Raw genomic sequence first — 14,556 nt, forward strand, 5'->3', positions numbered from 1 at the left:
ACTTAGTAAATGTTTTATAACATTACTTGCTGAAAGTTAAACTGTTTACAGGTACTCTGTTCTATTGTATAACCTGATGCATATCATGAAAGCATGGAGGAAATCTTTCTTGTGTTCCTTGACTCATAGATATTTCATTCTGAAATTGTGCATTAGGATTGGTCTCTAACATGAGCAGCCAGGAGGGTCACAGGCTGCACAGGATTCCAGAAACACCCACCTCTGTTTATGAATAGCACATTTCCCCAGATGACTCTTGGCTATCTAAAAAAAGCAGTCTGCGTAGGATATGAAAGAAAGAAGTGTTGGTAAAAATATTCCCATCTTCCCCTTTCTTCTGATTCCAGGGAGGATGTATGGAGCTGATGACTTTTTGCCAGTCCTGACCTACGTCATAGCTCAGTGTGACATGTTGGAACTGGACACTGAAATTGAGTACATGATGGAGCTCTTAGACCCATCACTGTTACATGGAGAAGGTAACAATTGCTTGAAGATGTGGGAGGAAATGGGGTGTCTGTTTTCAGTTTTGTTTTCATGTTTTTCTTGAGGTGAAATTCACATAACATTAGCTGTTTTAAAATTTTTTAATGTTTTTTTTTTTTTTTTTGAGTGAGCGAGAGAGAGAGAGAGAGAGACAGACAGACAGAGTGTGAGCAGGGGAGGGGCAGAGGGAGAGGGAGACACAGAGTCCCAAGCAGGATCCAGGCTCCAGGCTCCAAGGTGTCAACACAGTGCCCTGCCTTGGGGCTTGAACCCACGAACCGCGAGATCATGACCTGAGCCAAAGTTGGATTCTTAACGGATTGAGCCACCCAGGTGCCACAGATTAGCTGTTTTGTGAATGGTTCATCAGCATTTAGTACCTTCACAGTCTTGTGCCTTCTACCACCACTATTTAGCCCCAAACGTTTTTTTATCACCCCAAGATAAAACCCCATACACACTTGGCAGTCATGTGAGAGCTTTTTTGCATTCTTAAGGGTTAAGTATAGTTTTAATTTCTTTGTTGATTTAAAAGAATGTGCTAACTTTTTCCTGATTAGAAAAGTAATGCATATTCATTGTAGAAAATATGGAAAAGTCAGAAAACCACTAAAAATGTAACCCGGCCATAATTATACTTTGCCGAGATTGGTTAATTGCAATTAAAAAAAATATCATTCAATAGGAAAAGATGCCATTTTTATTTATTTATTTATTTTTTATTTTTTATTTTTTCAACGTTTGTTTATTTTTGGGACAGAGAGAGACAGAGCATGAACGGGGGAGGGGCAGAGAGAGAGGGAGACACAGAATCGGAAACAGGCTCCAGGCTCTGAGCCATCAGCCCAGAGCCCGACGCGGGGCTCGAACTCACGGACCGCGAGATCGTGCCATTTTTAAAAAGAAGTGGTTTCCTTGAGGAAGAAGGAAGGCATAAACTTTTGTCAGGGAATATTTTCACCACCAGAAAAATATCCTGCTGTTCTATCAGTAAGACGGATGAAGGCTGGCCTTTTGTTTTTCATCTTTTTAAAAAATTTTGTTCTCAAGATGAAAACAGCATTGATTTTATTTTCTCTATAACAAATTATATTGGCACACTGTTAGCATAAAATGCAGTGGAGTAAAACTGGGCAGTTTGCTTTCAACTTACCTTGTCAGTTCAGTCTCTTTCTTGCGACTGCCCGACCCCAACATGTCTTCGCAGAAATTCCTTCTCCTTACACATCAGTTAGGTATTTTATCCTGGAAATAATTGGGATGTTTGTCATTGTGGTGCCCAGCCTTGAAGGGCAGAAATAACTGGGACTCTTATGTGAGTTCGTTTTTTTAAAGGAGAATAAATCAGGGCCTGTGCATTGTGAATCCCATTAATCCATTTCCATGTGTCCCGGTGAGAGTCCAGATAGACCCTGAGTAGTGAATTGTTGCACAGAATTTTTTTAAGTCTTTTCTCCACTGAGTTTTAGTCTGGCCTTCAGTAGGAAGGTCCACATGCTGATAGGATTCTGCAGGGAATGTGTCATACTGGCATTTGCAGAGCGTCTGTCCTCCCTGAAAAGAAAGCCAAGGTGTACCTCATACCTCGGGGTACACTTTCCCACCCCTCGAGGGATAGTGCTGACTCAGGATTAGTGATGGATATCTTTTCATCCTGTCCCCGCACCCCAGAGAGGTATGAATGAGCCCCTTTCATCCCTTTCAAAATTTTTTTTTTTAACGTTTATTTATTTTTGAGACAAAGAGAGACAGAGCATAAACGGGGGAGGGCCAGAGAGAGAGGGAGACAGGCTCCAGGCTCTGAGCCATCAGCCCAGAGCCTGACGCAGGGCTCGAACTCACGGACCGCGAGATCGTGACCTGAGCCGACGTCGGACGCTTAACCGACTGAGCCACCCAGGTGCCCCTCCTTTCATCCCTTTCAACCTCTCCCTCATTTACCCCGCCCCCCCCCACTAGTATTTACTACCCTGCAACCAGACATCCCGTGATGACACACCAAGATCCCGCCTGAAACCTTCCTCATTTGCTCTGCCCTTGGATTTAACGGGAGAGGGGAAAGTGTGTGGTTTTTTCCGAGGACCAACAGGAGCACACATTAGTCTCCATGCCCTGCTTTCTTTTCTTCGCTGCATTATCATTATAATTTCATAGATATCTGAGCTTTCTTCTAGTTTTAGTTGTTTTGAGCTCTAATCCTGCTTAATTCTAGAAATGACTATGTCAGACTCTTGGGGCTTTTAGGGAAAGGGCATGTCAGTCCCTCTCAGAAAATTACCATTCTGTTGCTGACAATGTATACTTAGGACAAACATATGCTTACATCGTGTGGCCTGGGGATTGAGACAGCCACTTCCTGCCACCTTTCCCAGTGTTTCCCCAGAGCAAGGCACTGCCCTGGGCACCGTGTTGGTGACAGATGGGCAGGTGGCTATCCTCACCTCCAGGAATCATATGTCAGAGAAAGCCAAGGATCCAGATAAAGAATAGGGCAACTGGTGAGCTTGTACTTAAACTAGAGCCTGCCTCTGGTTAGCTGTCTCGGGCTTGTTGGCTTCTTTCCTTGGGAAAGCAGGCTGGCCCAGTCGGGTTGGCTGTGGGTACAGACCAGGCCTACACATCAGGGAGCTGAAGCTTTGCAGACTGAGGGGAAGACATACCTTACCAATCCAGCCTTCTGTGGCCTGCCCAAAGCCCTCTTTGGTTTTGGGGGCAGCATCCCACAACTCTTTTCTGCTGTTTAAGCAGGTAGTTTCATTTACAGAAAAGGCGTCATAGAATCCCTCTTGAGTGCACAGCTCTTGTGGCAAAGTTATAGTTTTGCTGAAATGTAACCCGTTCTCTAATTGCATCCACATGTTTCAAAGTGTGGTCAACTTGGTGCTTCCAGCATTTTGACTTTTCTCCTCAGTGCCCTGAACATTTCAGAGCTGCGGAGTCTAAAATATGACATCCAAAGGAAAACCCCGCCCTCCCAAATTTGCCTAAAACTGTGCCTCCAAGTCCCAGCTCCAGTACTGACACCTCCACACAGCCTTTCTCGAATGCTTAAGTCCCTGCTGATTGCTGTTGAAATCCTCTGTGCGGCACTTGAATTCTGTACCACCGAGTTTCACACGCAGCCATGTGCTGATTTGTTCATGGGGAAAATGTTTAGTAAAAATCAGCTACTCAGAACTCTATACCAACATGTGGGAGATTCCATAGGGAGTTTAAACTCAGGTGGTGGGGCCCTAAGCAAAAATCCTGTTGTGTGCATAGAACCTGTATTACCCAGAGGGGGCTAGATGATGCTACAGTAAAACATAACCCCCCATATCTCAGTCAGTGACCTGAAAACCACAAAGGTGTGTTTCTTTGTAAGTTACATGTCCAATGCAGTTTGCAGGGGACTGTGCTCCTTTCTCAGATGGTGGACCAGCTGCCATTTTGAATGTTGTCACTTGTGACCAGAGAGAGAGTTCTTCAGAGTCTTGCATTAGAGTTCTTCAGACACCCTGACTTTGGACCATGAACAAAACTCATTTGACCACAACTAACTTCTAGTCCTGAATAAACCTGCCAATACCTGTTTTCTTTAATAAGTTCATGAACTTCTATAAAGCAGGAACTCAGATACCATTTCTTACAAATCTAGCCCCTGCTATATACTTCCTTGGGCTCACAGTAGAAATTCAATAGGTATTTTGACAAGAGTATCTCTCAAGTTAAAATATGCTGTGCCCAGGGGCACCTGGGTGGTTCAGTTGGTTGGGCATCCAACTTCGGCTCAGGTCATGATCTCACGGTTTGTGAATTCGAGCCCTGCGTCGGGTTCTGTGCTGACAGCTCAGAGCCTGGAGCCTGCTTCAGATTCTGTGTCTCCCCCTCTCTCTGCCCTTCCCCTGCTCATGCTCTGTCTCTCTCTCTCCCTCAATAATGAATAAACGTTAAAAAAAATTTTTTTTAATGCTACGCCCAGCTAGGGAATTTTTATTTCTTTTTCTTCCCAGTTTTTATTTAAATTCCAGTTAGTTAACATACAGTGTGATATTAGCTTCAAGTATGGGATTTAGTGATTCATCACTGATATGCATCACCCAGTGCTCATCACAAGTGCCCTCCTTATTACCCATCCCTCATTACGGAATTTTTATACACATATGGGGCACCCACTAGTGGTCTGCTAGCAAGGAGCTTACAAGTTCCACCAAAAGCACCTAATTCTAGTTTAGGACAAAGCTATGAGCCCACTTCTAGGCATCTCACGGTGTTGGAAGTCTTTTAACAATCCTCAAATGTAAGAAATCATTCGTAAATGCACCATTAAAGAGACATCACTTGCTTTTCCTTGTTAGTTATTTCTTCCTAAGTGTCGTGTTACATCAGTCCCCGAGTAAAAGTAAAAAGGGGAATAAGGAAAGAAAAAGTTACTGTGAAGAATCCGTGTTATCGTGAACATACGTGTAGACTGTGCAGTTCTTTCAAAGTGTGTAGTTTACTCAAAATTTAGAGAATACTAATTCCTAAAAGAAAAGCCTAAAAGTAAGTATTGCCAAGAGATGTGTGGACCCCTGGTAGTGAAGTAAATGATTCTGGCTGGGAGTGGTCGACCCCACTAACCCTCATATGTCTCCCTGCCTCCATCAGGACTCAGTGCCCTGACCTTTCCCAGCAAAGCAGTTTCACAATTGCACTGAAATAATTTAGAGATTTTATACGTTTCACCCATTAGAATGGAAATTCCATCAATGAAACCGGGGCGCTGTTAGCCTGGCCCGACGGCGCCCCCTAGCGCCGGCACAGGCCGGGGTCACTCAGTGCATCCATAGGATGAATGCATAAATGGTCGGAGAAAGGTGGGAAGGACGTGTTCTTGGACGCGAGCTTCTGGTCCCACAAGGAAATGCCTATGGAGAAAATAGGAAGCATGACCTCTGATTCCATTGTCCCCACCTGTTATCACTAGAGTATAAACCCCTGGAGAACTCATTCTTTCTGCCCCTTTCCAGGAGGTTATTACTTGACAAGCGCCTATGGGGCACTTTCTCTGATCAAGAATTTCCAAGAAGAACAAGCCGCAAGACTGCTCAGCTCAGAGACCAGGGACACCCTGAGGCAGTGGCACAAACGGAGAACCGCCAACCGGTCCATCCCCTCGGTGGATGACTTTCAGGTATGTGGCTGGCCGTGGCGACTTGGGGCCATGTGCTGCTTTGCCCTCCAGGGAGGCAGCGCTGGCTCACACTGCCCACACAGCTTGGGGTGCCTGAGGTTCCCCCCTTTGTCAGGTAATCCAGTGGAAAAGGGATATTTTAAACCACCCTCTGACCTTGTTGTTTTGCTTCTCTGTTTTCTTTGAATTAAAAAAACATACATATATAATATATAATTTTATATATATAAAATTATATATGGGTTTGGCCCAAGCTTTGCTGCCCTTTAGAAAACAAAGTCAGATAAAGTGGAGAATTCTCCAAGAATATTCAGCATGGATGTGGAGCACCTGAGCAGACAGGACCTGTGCCTCTTGGCACAGACAGTGGGTACTGTATTTCATCTGGAGACTGGCCGACTGGGAGTAGCAGTGTTAGGCACTACGGTTGACCTGGTGTCCCTGAGAAGAGGGAGAGGTGCAGTGATGTCTTCCCCACTCTCCTTTCTTCTTCTCTCCCCACCACCTCAAAACAGAAGACACCACAGCCTCATTGGCAGCCGGCCGGGGCCAGAGTTTCAGAGTCAGCATCTGAATCCAATCCTGCCCAGATCCCCATCCAGAGTTTTCTGTGGCCATGAACGGGTGTCCGGAAGTGTGGGGTTCCCAAATTGCTGGTTTCTCAGGGAGGAAAGGCAGCTTAAGGCTGTAGACATCTTTACCCAATACAACACCTCTTGATTTGCTCACAGTCCATGACATGAATAAGTCTGCAACCGTCTTTGAGTAGTATTTTCAAAGTTTCAAACCTAATTCTAAAACCTGTGTTTTGTTTCTGTGTGTCACATGGTGAATTTCCAAGCAGGGTATATTAGTCTCTGTGTCCAGATTCACCTTTCCTGCCTTTTTGTCTTTTCAATGCTCTGAAAATACTCGGAGGTATGTCTGGTTCAAAGTCAGCCCATTGTGGAAAGGCAAGATCGGCAAGTTTTTCTTCAAGATAGCAATATTCTCAGAAATAGGTTCCCAAGTGCACAAATCTAAAAAAAACAAGAATGCCTACTATGTCCCCCTCCCCGACTCCTTTGGGTTGTTGAAGAACTATCTAGTGTTAAGTGATTTAGCATACGCAGGCTCTTGGATACTGTGATATTGGCTGGGTGCTGAGAGGATTCCAAAGGTCAGTCCTACAGCCTCTGAAGAGGGGAACAGAGGAAATGAGAAAAGCTCATGTTTCCATCTCCCCACCTGCCACCAGCTCCTCCCTCCATCTGAAGCTTCTAACCTGGAGACCCCCAGATTCTGCAGAGCCCTTCCCCACTGGCCTCTCTTATCTTGGAGAAGCACACCTTCTTAGAATACAATCCAAGAGAGGAATTGTCAGTGCTTGGCTTGGTGGTAAAAGTGAAAGCTCAGAAGCAAAGCTCCACTTGGAACTCCTAAATCAGGGGTCACAGACACACACAATGGTCTCCTCACATTGGAGAGATGGCACACCACAGTGGTGAAGGTGCTAGAACACTGGCTCTCCCACTCACAAGCTGTGTGGCCTTAGGCAAGTTACTTAGCGTTTCTGTGCTTCAGTTTCTTCACTGGTCCAGTGGGCATGGTGTAGACTTCCTTACATAGTTCTCATCAGGGGCACGTGGGTCCTCAGTCAGTTAAGCCTCCAACTCTTGGTTTCAGCTCAGGTCATGATCCTGGGGTTGTGAATTCGAGCCCCACATCAGTCTTTGTGCTGACTGCAGGGCCTGCTTGGGATTCTCTTTCTCTCCTCTCTCTCTGCCCCTCCCCCACTTCCACGGTCTCTGTGTCTCTCAAAAATAAATAAACTTCAAAAAAAATGTTCTCTTCAGGAGTCATGGGTTAATGCATACCAAGAGTGTGAGCCAAGTGTTGGCAGTAGGATGGGAGAGGAGAGGGTTGGTAAAATGGAACATGTGTGTTGTCTCAGGTATTCACATTCAAGACTTATCTTCCACATGCAGAGCTCCTGTCCTTCCCAAGGGCCTTTCCTTCCATCAGCCCAGTAAGCCCTCAAGGTAGCCATGTGGGGCCCTGGGCCGAGAGCCCACTTCCCTTTGCTCCTGAGCAGGGGTGCCAGATTTAGAAAAGGGAAACATTTGTTTTCCATCTGGGCATACTCTGTTTTATCTGGTAACCTCATTCCTGCTGAAGTGGAAAATTGAAGAAAGATCCCAAAGAGCCTGATATGAGCACGGGAGTCTCTACAGCCTGTCTGGGCTTTGTGTGAGGTCATGGGTTTACTGTACTTCACGATGGCATGTGCCTGGCGCCATTCGCAGACCCAAGCCTGCAAGCATGCCCTTTTATTTCCCTGAAACCGCACCCTGCACTTAACCAGAGCCATCCTCAAGGCCTTGTGCCAGAATGAACATTCTCCTCCTGCTGACCCTTTCCACATTGTTCTCAGAGCCGCTGGGAACCTCAGATCAGGTTGAACCACATGAAATTAACTGTCACTTGGGGACGTGCAAAATGGTTAAACATCAGCAGTATCTTGTGGTCCCTTGTAACATTCTTGCCTTTGCTTAGGCTTCATTAAAAGTAGTCCAGGGGCACCTGGGTGGCTCAGTCGGTTAAGCATTTGACTCTTGATTTTGGCTCATGATTTCGAGGTTCGTGAGCTCAAGCCCTGCATCAGGCTCTGCACTGACAGTGCAAGTGCGGAGGAGCCTGCTTGGGATTCTCTGTCTCCTCTCTCTCTGCCCCTGTCCCGCTCATGCTTGCTCTCTCTCTCTCTCTCTCTCTCTCTCTCTCTCTCTCAAAATTAAATAAACTTAAAAAAATCCTTAAAAAAATTTTTTTAAAGTAGTCCAAAGTGAGTACAGTACCTGCTCTTGTGTCTACATATTTTAAGTGTCTCTTCCTGCCAACTCCCGTGCAGCCTTTTCTGCTGTTTGGTTTACTCTTTAAGCTGGGAATAAACCCAGCGGGGATTCCTTAACCAGGCTTCATGAGGGACACTGAAAGATCAGATCAGGGCTGACTGGACCTCCTGCTTCTTGTACTTGTGGTGCATCGGTCCATATGGTTGTTCTCTCCACTGTCCAAATTCAGATCAGCCTCTCTCCTCACACTTGAGGCCTCAGGTCCTGACAGCACCATCCTGATGGGCCAGTGCCTGGAACGGCTCACAGGTTAGACCTCTCCTTAGTATTACTGTGCTTGCTTATTGCTCTGTCTCGTTTCCTCTTCTGATTTGTCTCCATCATCTCTCTTTCCCACCTGCAGAATTACCTCCGAGTTGCATTCCAGGAGGTCAACAGTGGCTGCACGGGAAAGACCCTCCTCGTGAGACCTTACGTTACCACCGAGGATGTGTGCCAGCTCTGTGCCGAGAAGTTTAAGGTGGGGGACCCTGAGGAGTACAGCCTCTTCCTCTTTGTTGACGAAACATGGCAGCAGCTGGCAGAGGACACTTACCCTCAAAAAATCAAGGCTGAGCTGCACAGCCGGCCACAACCCCACATCTTCCACTTTGTCTATAAGCGCATCAAGAATGATCCTTATGGTGTCATTTTCCAGAATGGGGAAGAAGATCTTACCACCTCATAGAAGACGTGAGACTTCCCAGTGGTGCATCCAAAGGGGGGTTTAGGAACCTTGCCTTCTGGCTTCCACGTGCTTGTGCTTGAAAAGCAGTCACCTCCTTGGGGACCCCTCGGTTCAGTGACTAAGCCATCCACAGGCTGACTTGGGCAAGGGCTGACATTGCCCAAGCAAGGTAGCTGAGGTTCATGAAACGGTAGGATTCTCCTTCAGAGATGGGAGAATTTCATTTGATAGTTTAGGTGTCCTGAGACTGTTTGTTTGCTACCTACCCCCAGCCAGGTTCTAGGTTGGCTCACATGTACGTATATGTCCTGAATAAACATTTAGGGTATAAGCTCTCCTCTTGAATTCGACAGCAGGTATTTGACAAGACTGTCCGATGCAGTGCGTCAGGTGCTTCTCCGTTCTGTGGATGGCTCCATCCTTTCCTTTTCTCTCTTTTGTTCTCTCTTTCTCCCTTTCTGTCTCTCTCCCTTTGTTTCTTTCTTTCAAAGAGCCTTTGTGTTTTTATATATTTCATAGAAATTTTTATAGCAGTTGCAGGTAAACTGTCAGGATTGGTTTTTAAAATATTTTTGTAACTTTAAAATATTCTATAATTATGCATGTGATTTTAACGTTTAATATTTTCAAAAAGAAATCTCTTGCTGGATTTGAGAGTATCTCACTTTTAAAATGTCTCTCTTCTATAACTGGATGTTTCGGCAACTTTTGTGGGGAAAGACTGCTGGAGTTCTTAAAGCGATGCATTATTGACACTGGCCACAGAATGCCTTGGAAATCTGATGTACTGTTGTTACCTTGTTCATGCTTAGTGGTATTGTGCTCTTTTGTGTTTTAACCAAGTGATGCTGAGGATCAGGAGAGAAATGAATGTAGAGAGAGGTCGAGAGAGAAAAACAGACTCTGACAAAGGACTAAGGAATGTAGTCTGCTGGTTCAGACTCCTTGAAGGAAGTGGTAAAAGGGAATGGAAGGATCCACTTACGCTGAAAATACTGTAAATACGCAGTGACATTAGGCAAAAATATATCCAATGTTATTTGCTTTTGGAAATAATTTTGGAAACCCCCATGAGGAGAAAACAAATAAGGATAATACTACCCCCTTTCCACATAAATCAAAACTAAGAGCATCAAATTATTTGCGGGCAGAAACCATGTATGTGTAATGTGACTTTCGTTGAGTTAAATAAGATGCTGTTTGGAAAAGAGTTTGCAATGCCACCAAAAAGCCCTTCTGTGTTATAAGAATGTATGGTGAAGTTAACTTCATGTTTTATGAAACCTGTTTTGGGGGTGCACAAAGTATGAGGGTCTTGTATCCATGTGACACAGGTAGTTACCAGAACATGTGATTGTACTGTGTAGAGATGCGTAGTCATCTAATTTGGTTGGCTTTGTACCTTGTACCTTTTTTTAGCTTTTGCTGTCCATCTAGAACCCTCATCACATACTGTGTTGTACTTCCTTTTGTAAATGATTTTTTAAATGGAATTTTGCACATAATACATTGTAATACTGTATGATAATCATGTGTGAAGAGTTTTGAAATATCGAGTTGTCCTTTTTTTCTTCAAGGAGCAGAGTACAATTATGCACCACACCACGTTATGCAAATCTGAAATGCACACCAGTGTTTGTGGTTAGATAATCCATGGAGAGGAAATGGCAAAGTTTGCATTTTTTCAGAAGACCGTATACACATAAGAGGCAAAAATCCAGGAGTAGAAGGGAAAGATAGTGTTCCAATCTGAAAGGATTTCCAGTGTTATCTAGGACAGAACACAACTTTGTTGAACATAGAGAAAAATCACTGTTAATCAGAAGGGCCCTGAAGACACCTCCCACCATTCTACTGTGACCTCTGAAGTGCCCTGTCCGAAAGTTGAACACTCTTTCAAAACCAACAGGGCGGGCACTCTTTTTTGCATCCATATTCCTGGTGCTTGGAGCTGTGCCTGGCAGATAGCAAGTCCTTGACCAGTCCTTGTTGACCGAATGAACTTTCTAACCCATCAGTAAGATGGATACTTAAGGATCAGAACTGCAGCTAGATGAGCTGCCTGCTTTTTATATTCACAATGAACTAAACATGGGGCCAGTTCAATCCATATAGCCCTCCTCCTCACCCTCCAAATTCAGGTCATCATCTTCCTTGTCCTTAGAAGTCAGTACACAGTGATTTAAAGCAAGCCCTAACGTCTGAATGGGAGGCAGCCTTCAGTGAGATGAGAGAGAGATTAAAACAGGAAAAGTTCCGTGTGAGCAGAAGAAAACATCACAAGACAGCCCCTGGTTTTGTCATTGGGCAATGTTTCCCTGCTAAAATTACAACATAACATGTGTCGACTTTTTTCCCCCCACGCAGACATTCTCACTTCTCAAATTGCCAGGAAACAGATTTTGGCGAAGTTTGGAAGGAATAAGAGGAGAGTAAAAATATACATGATGGGTGGAGGGAGAAGATAATGTATTTCCAAATCTAAAATTATGTTATAAAAGTTGAATGCCAGCCAGAGGAAAAGATTTCTTTTTTTTTTTAATGTTGTAGGCACTGCCAAATACTCCCCCCTCAGGGACATAGAATAGAAATAGAAACTTAATAAAGTAGTTCAGTATCATGTGGAAGTTACAACTTTAGATGTATAAGAAAACAAAAGGCAGGAACCCTAACCATGAATGCGTTCATTCATAAATGTGGCTTTGCCTCCATTGGGTATCTCTTACCTTCATCTTCTTCAAGAGACTAGAAATGAGAGCATCCTGGTTGTTAACAGCACTGCCTGGTTACCCCTCAAAAGTCAGAAAGAAATGGCACAGTACATGGGCCACGGTTATTTTAATCACCTGGCCATATATGATAGTAAACTCCCCAAAATCATTTTTCAGACCATGTTTGCGATGGTGAATTTCAAACCAAAAGTGTTATTGGTTATTTAGTTAACCCAAATCAAGTTGGAGATGTGAAAAATTTATATAACATTGCAGATTCATAAGCAGACAAGAAAGAAAAATGGAAGAGGTGGTGGGAGGGAGGAGGCCAATATCTGGTAGTTGTGTCAGATAACAGGATTTATTTGAAAAAGATCTATTTGTCTCAAAGGATGGGTGGCTGATGGCCCAAACTTTTCCCACACAAACACCGGCTTTTCCAGGAAGATGGACACGGGAAGTTTTAAAATGATTCAGAAAGATCTGTTAGAGATTTAATGGAGCGGTACCCGAGGTCTGCCCTCAAACCCCCAACCCAGCAGGAAAATCAGGTTTGATAGAAGTGAGGCAGTTGAGCAGGGAATGGGGGCAGCTTCTTGTCTGGATTGTAAGAAACTCTTCCACAGTGGAATATGCCCGAATTCTGAGACACTCCACATAACAGACCTTTATAATTGCATTACAGAAATGAATCTGAGAATTTCCCTTGACCAAACACAGCCCCCCTCTCTCTCTCGCCAGTCTGGAGGGGAAGGAGTCCAGAGCCCACAGCCCAGGGTGGTCGAGCCTGAGCCAGACTCTGCTCAGGGCTACGGTTTTCCTCAGGGGTGTACAATGGAGATGAGGAGGGCCTATACCTCTGTAATCAGCTCCCTGGGAAGCTTCACCTCCCACAAGTGAAGGCAATTCCTCTCATTTAGCTCTGTTCCTATCCTTTCCTCCCACCGCCCCCACCACGGCTCTGGAAGGCGGGGCTTCTCTCCAGTAGGTTTCAATGAGGGCCATTTACAAGGCTCTTTGCCAACAGGCGGGCTCTGACTGGGCATGTCCTTTCCTCAGCTTCTTCCCTACTTCCTACCAGAGACTCAGAGTGTGAACGAGGCCCCAGTGCAAACGCTGTCCTCCCACCCCGTCTGTCACTGGGACTCAGGGTCCACTGGTCCTATTTGGATCAGGTTCCCAGCTTTGGCCGCTTCTTCAAATCACCTGCAGGCCTTTAAAACTCTTAATGCCCTGGCTTCCCAGACCATGAGTCTCTGCAGATGGGGCCCAGACAGCCATTCTCACTAAAACTTCCAAGGTGACTGTACTGTGAAGTTGGGCCTGATAAACACCAGTTTAGGTCAAGACACAGGTCTGAAGATACAAACACACCCAGGAGAATGAAGACCTTGTCTACAGTCACTAACACCTAACCAAGTGCAGGTTCTCGATCTTCTTCGGCCGGCAGAAGACCACGGAACAGGGTACTTCTAGTATGGCGTCATCCTATAAAATATGAAGCAAACCACATAGGTAATGTTAAATTTTCTAGTAGCCACATAAAAAAAAGGAAAAAGAAATAGGTAAAATTAATAGTAATATATGACCATACTCTTATTTAAGTAACAGATTTGTGATATATTTTAGCTCATGATATCCCAAGTATCATACCTCAACAATTAACTTCAATATTAAAGATGCATTTTATTTTTACACTGTCTTCAAAATCTTGTGTGTCTTTTGCACTCATTCCACAGTTCACAGTTCATTTCACAAATGTTCAAAAGCTACATGTGGCTAGTGGCTACCCTGTTGGACAGTGCAGTCCTAGCATGTTAACTGAGAATAATTTAGAAAGCTAAAAATGAGTATATGTGTATATAAAATTTAAAAAGCATCCACCACTTACATCCATTAAAAAACACATATACACACTGTCAAACACATACTTCCCACTGGCCGAGGTCGTAACAGCATTTTGGCTCACAAGAGTGCCACTGGGCCTGCAGGAATTTATCCGCACAAAGTCAGAACAGTGTCCAGCACCCCACAAGCATATTAAATATTAGTTGCTATTATCATTAGATAAGCAACTTCTTCGAAACTTTTCCACTACTGTTTATTCATACTTATCTGCTTCTGTTATTACCCACTGGCAAGTTTCTTATGAAATAGAAGAAAGGCAGTAACAGGTATTGAAGGTTTAAGCAAAATATACTAGGGTGGGATGCCCAGTGTGGGAGGATTAAAACTAGAGTGAGTGCCATCCTGTAACTTTGTCTTTGCTGATGAGCGTGGTGGTGGTGGCCGTGTGTGTCTGTGTGTGTGTCTGTCTGTGTGTCTGTGTATGAATTGGCAGTATTTTCTCAGTGTTCCCTACAGGCCAAGAGTATTGACAGGGCCCATAGCCAGTGGGGACTTTTGCCAAGAAGGGAGAAGGGGAGGAAGGGAGGTTGCAAGGACAAGTTTTGTCTGCTCCCCAGTCATGGTCTGAGTGAGATCCTGAGAGGAACCATCTCGGCAACCATGGAGTCTGCTGTAAACCTTCCCAGAAAGAAATTATTACTTAAGTAGAAGTGTAACTCTGGTCAGCAATTGTTTCAACAGCTTTTCCACTTTTTATTGTGTTTATTATATTCCCTTGTGTATTTAGATATAGATATT

At 44.5% G+C, this 14,556-nt stretch overlaps 1 protein-coding gene across 9 annotated transcripts in view; it reads left to right on the top strand.

Moving 5' to 3' along the window:
- RIN2 (Ras and Rab interactor 2) overlaps window positions 1-10,727 on the top strand; it is a 225,272-nt gene extending 214,545 nt beyond the window's left edge. For all 9 annotated transcript variants that reach the window (XM_045445438.1, XM_045445441.1, XM_045445439.1 and 6 more), the window contains 3 exons: window positions 348-479; window positions 5,478-5,641; window positions 8,876-10,727. In XM_045445438.1, coding sequence (XP_045301394.1) covers window positions 348-479; window positions 5,478-5,641; window positions 8,876-9,199 — 620 coding nt within the window. In that variant the 3' untranslated portion in view covers window positions 9,200-10,727. The remainder of the gene's footprint in view (window positions 1-347; window positions 480-5,477; window positions 5,642-8,875) is intronic.
- Window positions 10,728-14,556: the final 3,829 nt, after the last annotated feature.

This window comes from Leopardus geoffroyi, chromosome A3 (genome assembly GCF_018350155.1).
Source record: "Leopardus geoffroyi isolate Oge1 chromosome A3, O.geoffroyi_Oge1_pat1.0, whole genome shotgun sequence".
Classification (NCBI taxonomy): domain Eukaryota; kingdom Metazoa; phylum Chordata; class Mammalia; order Carnivora; family Felidae; genus Leopardus; species Leopardus geoffroyi.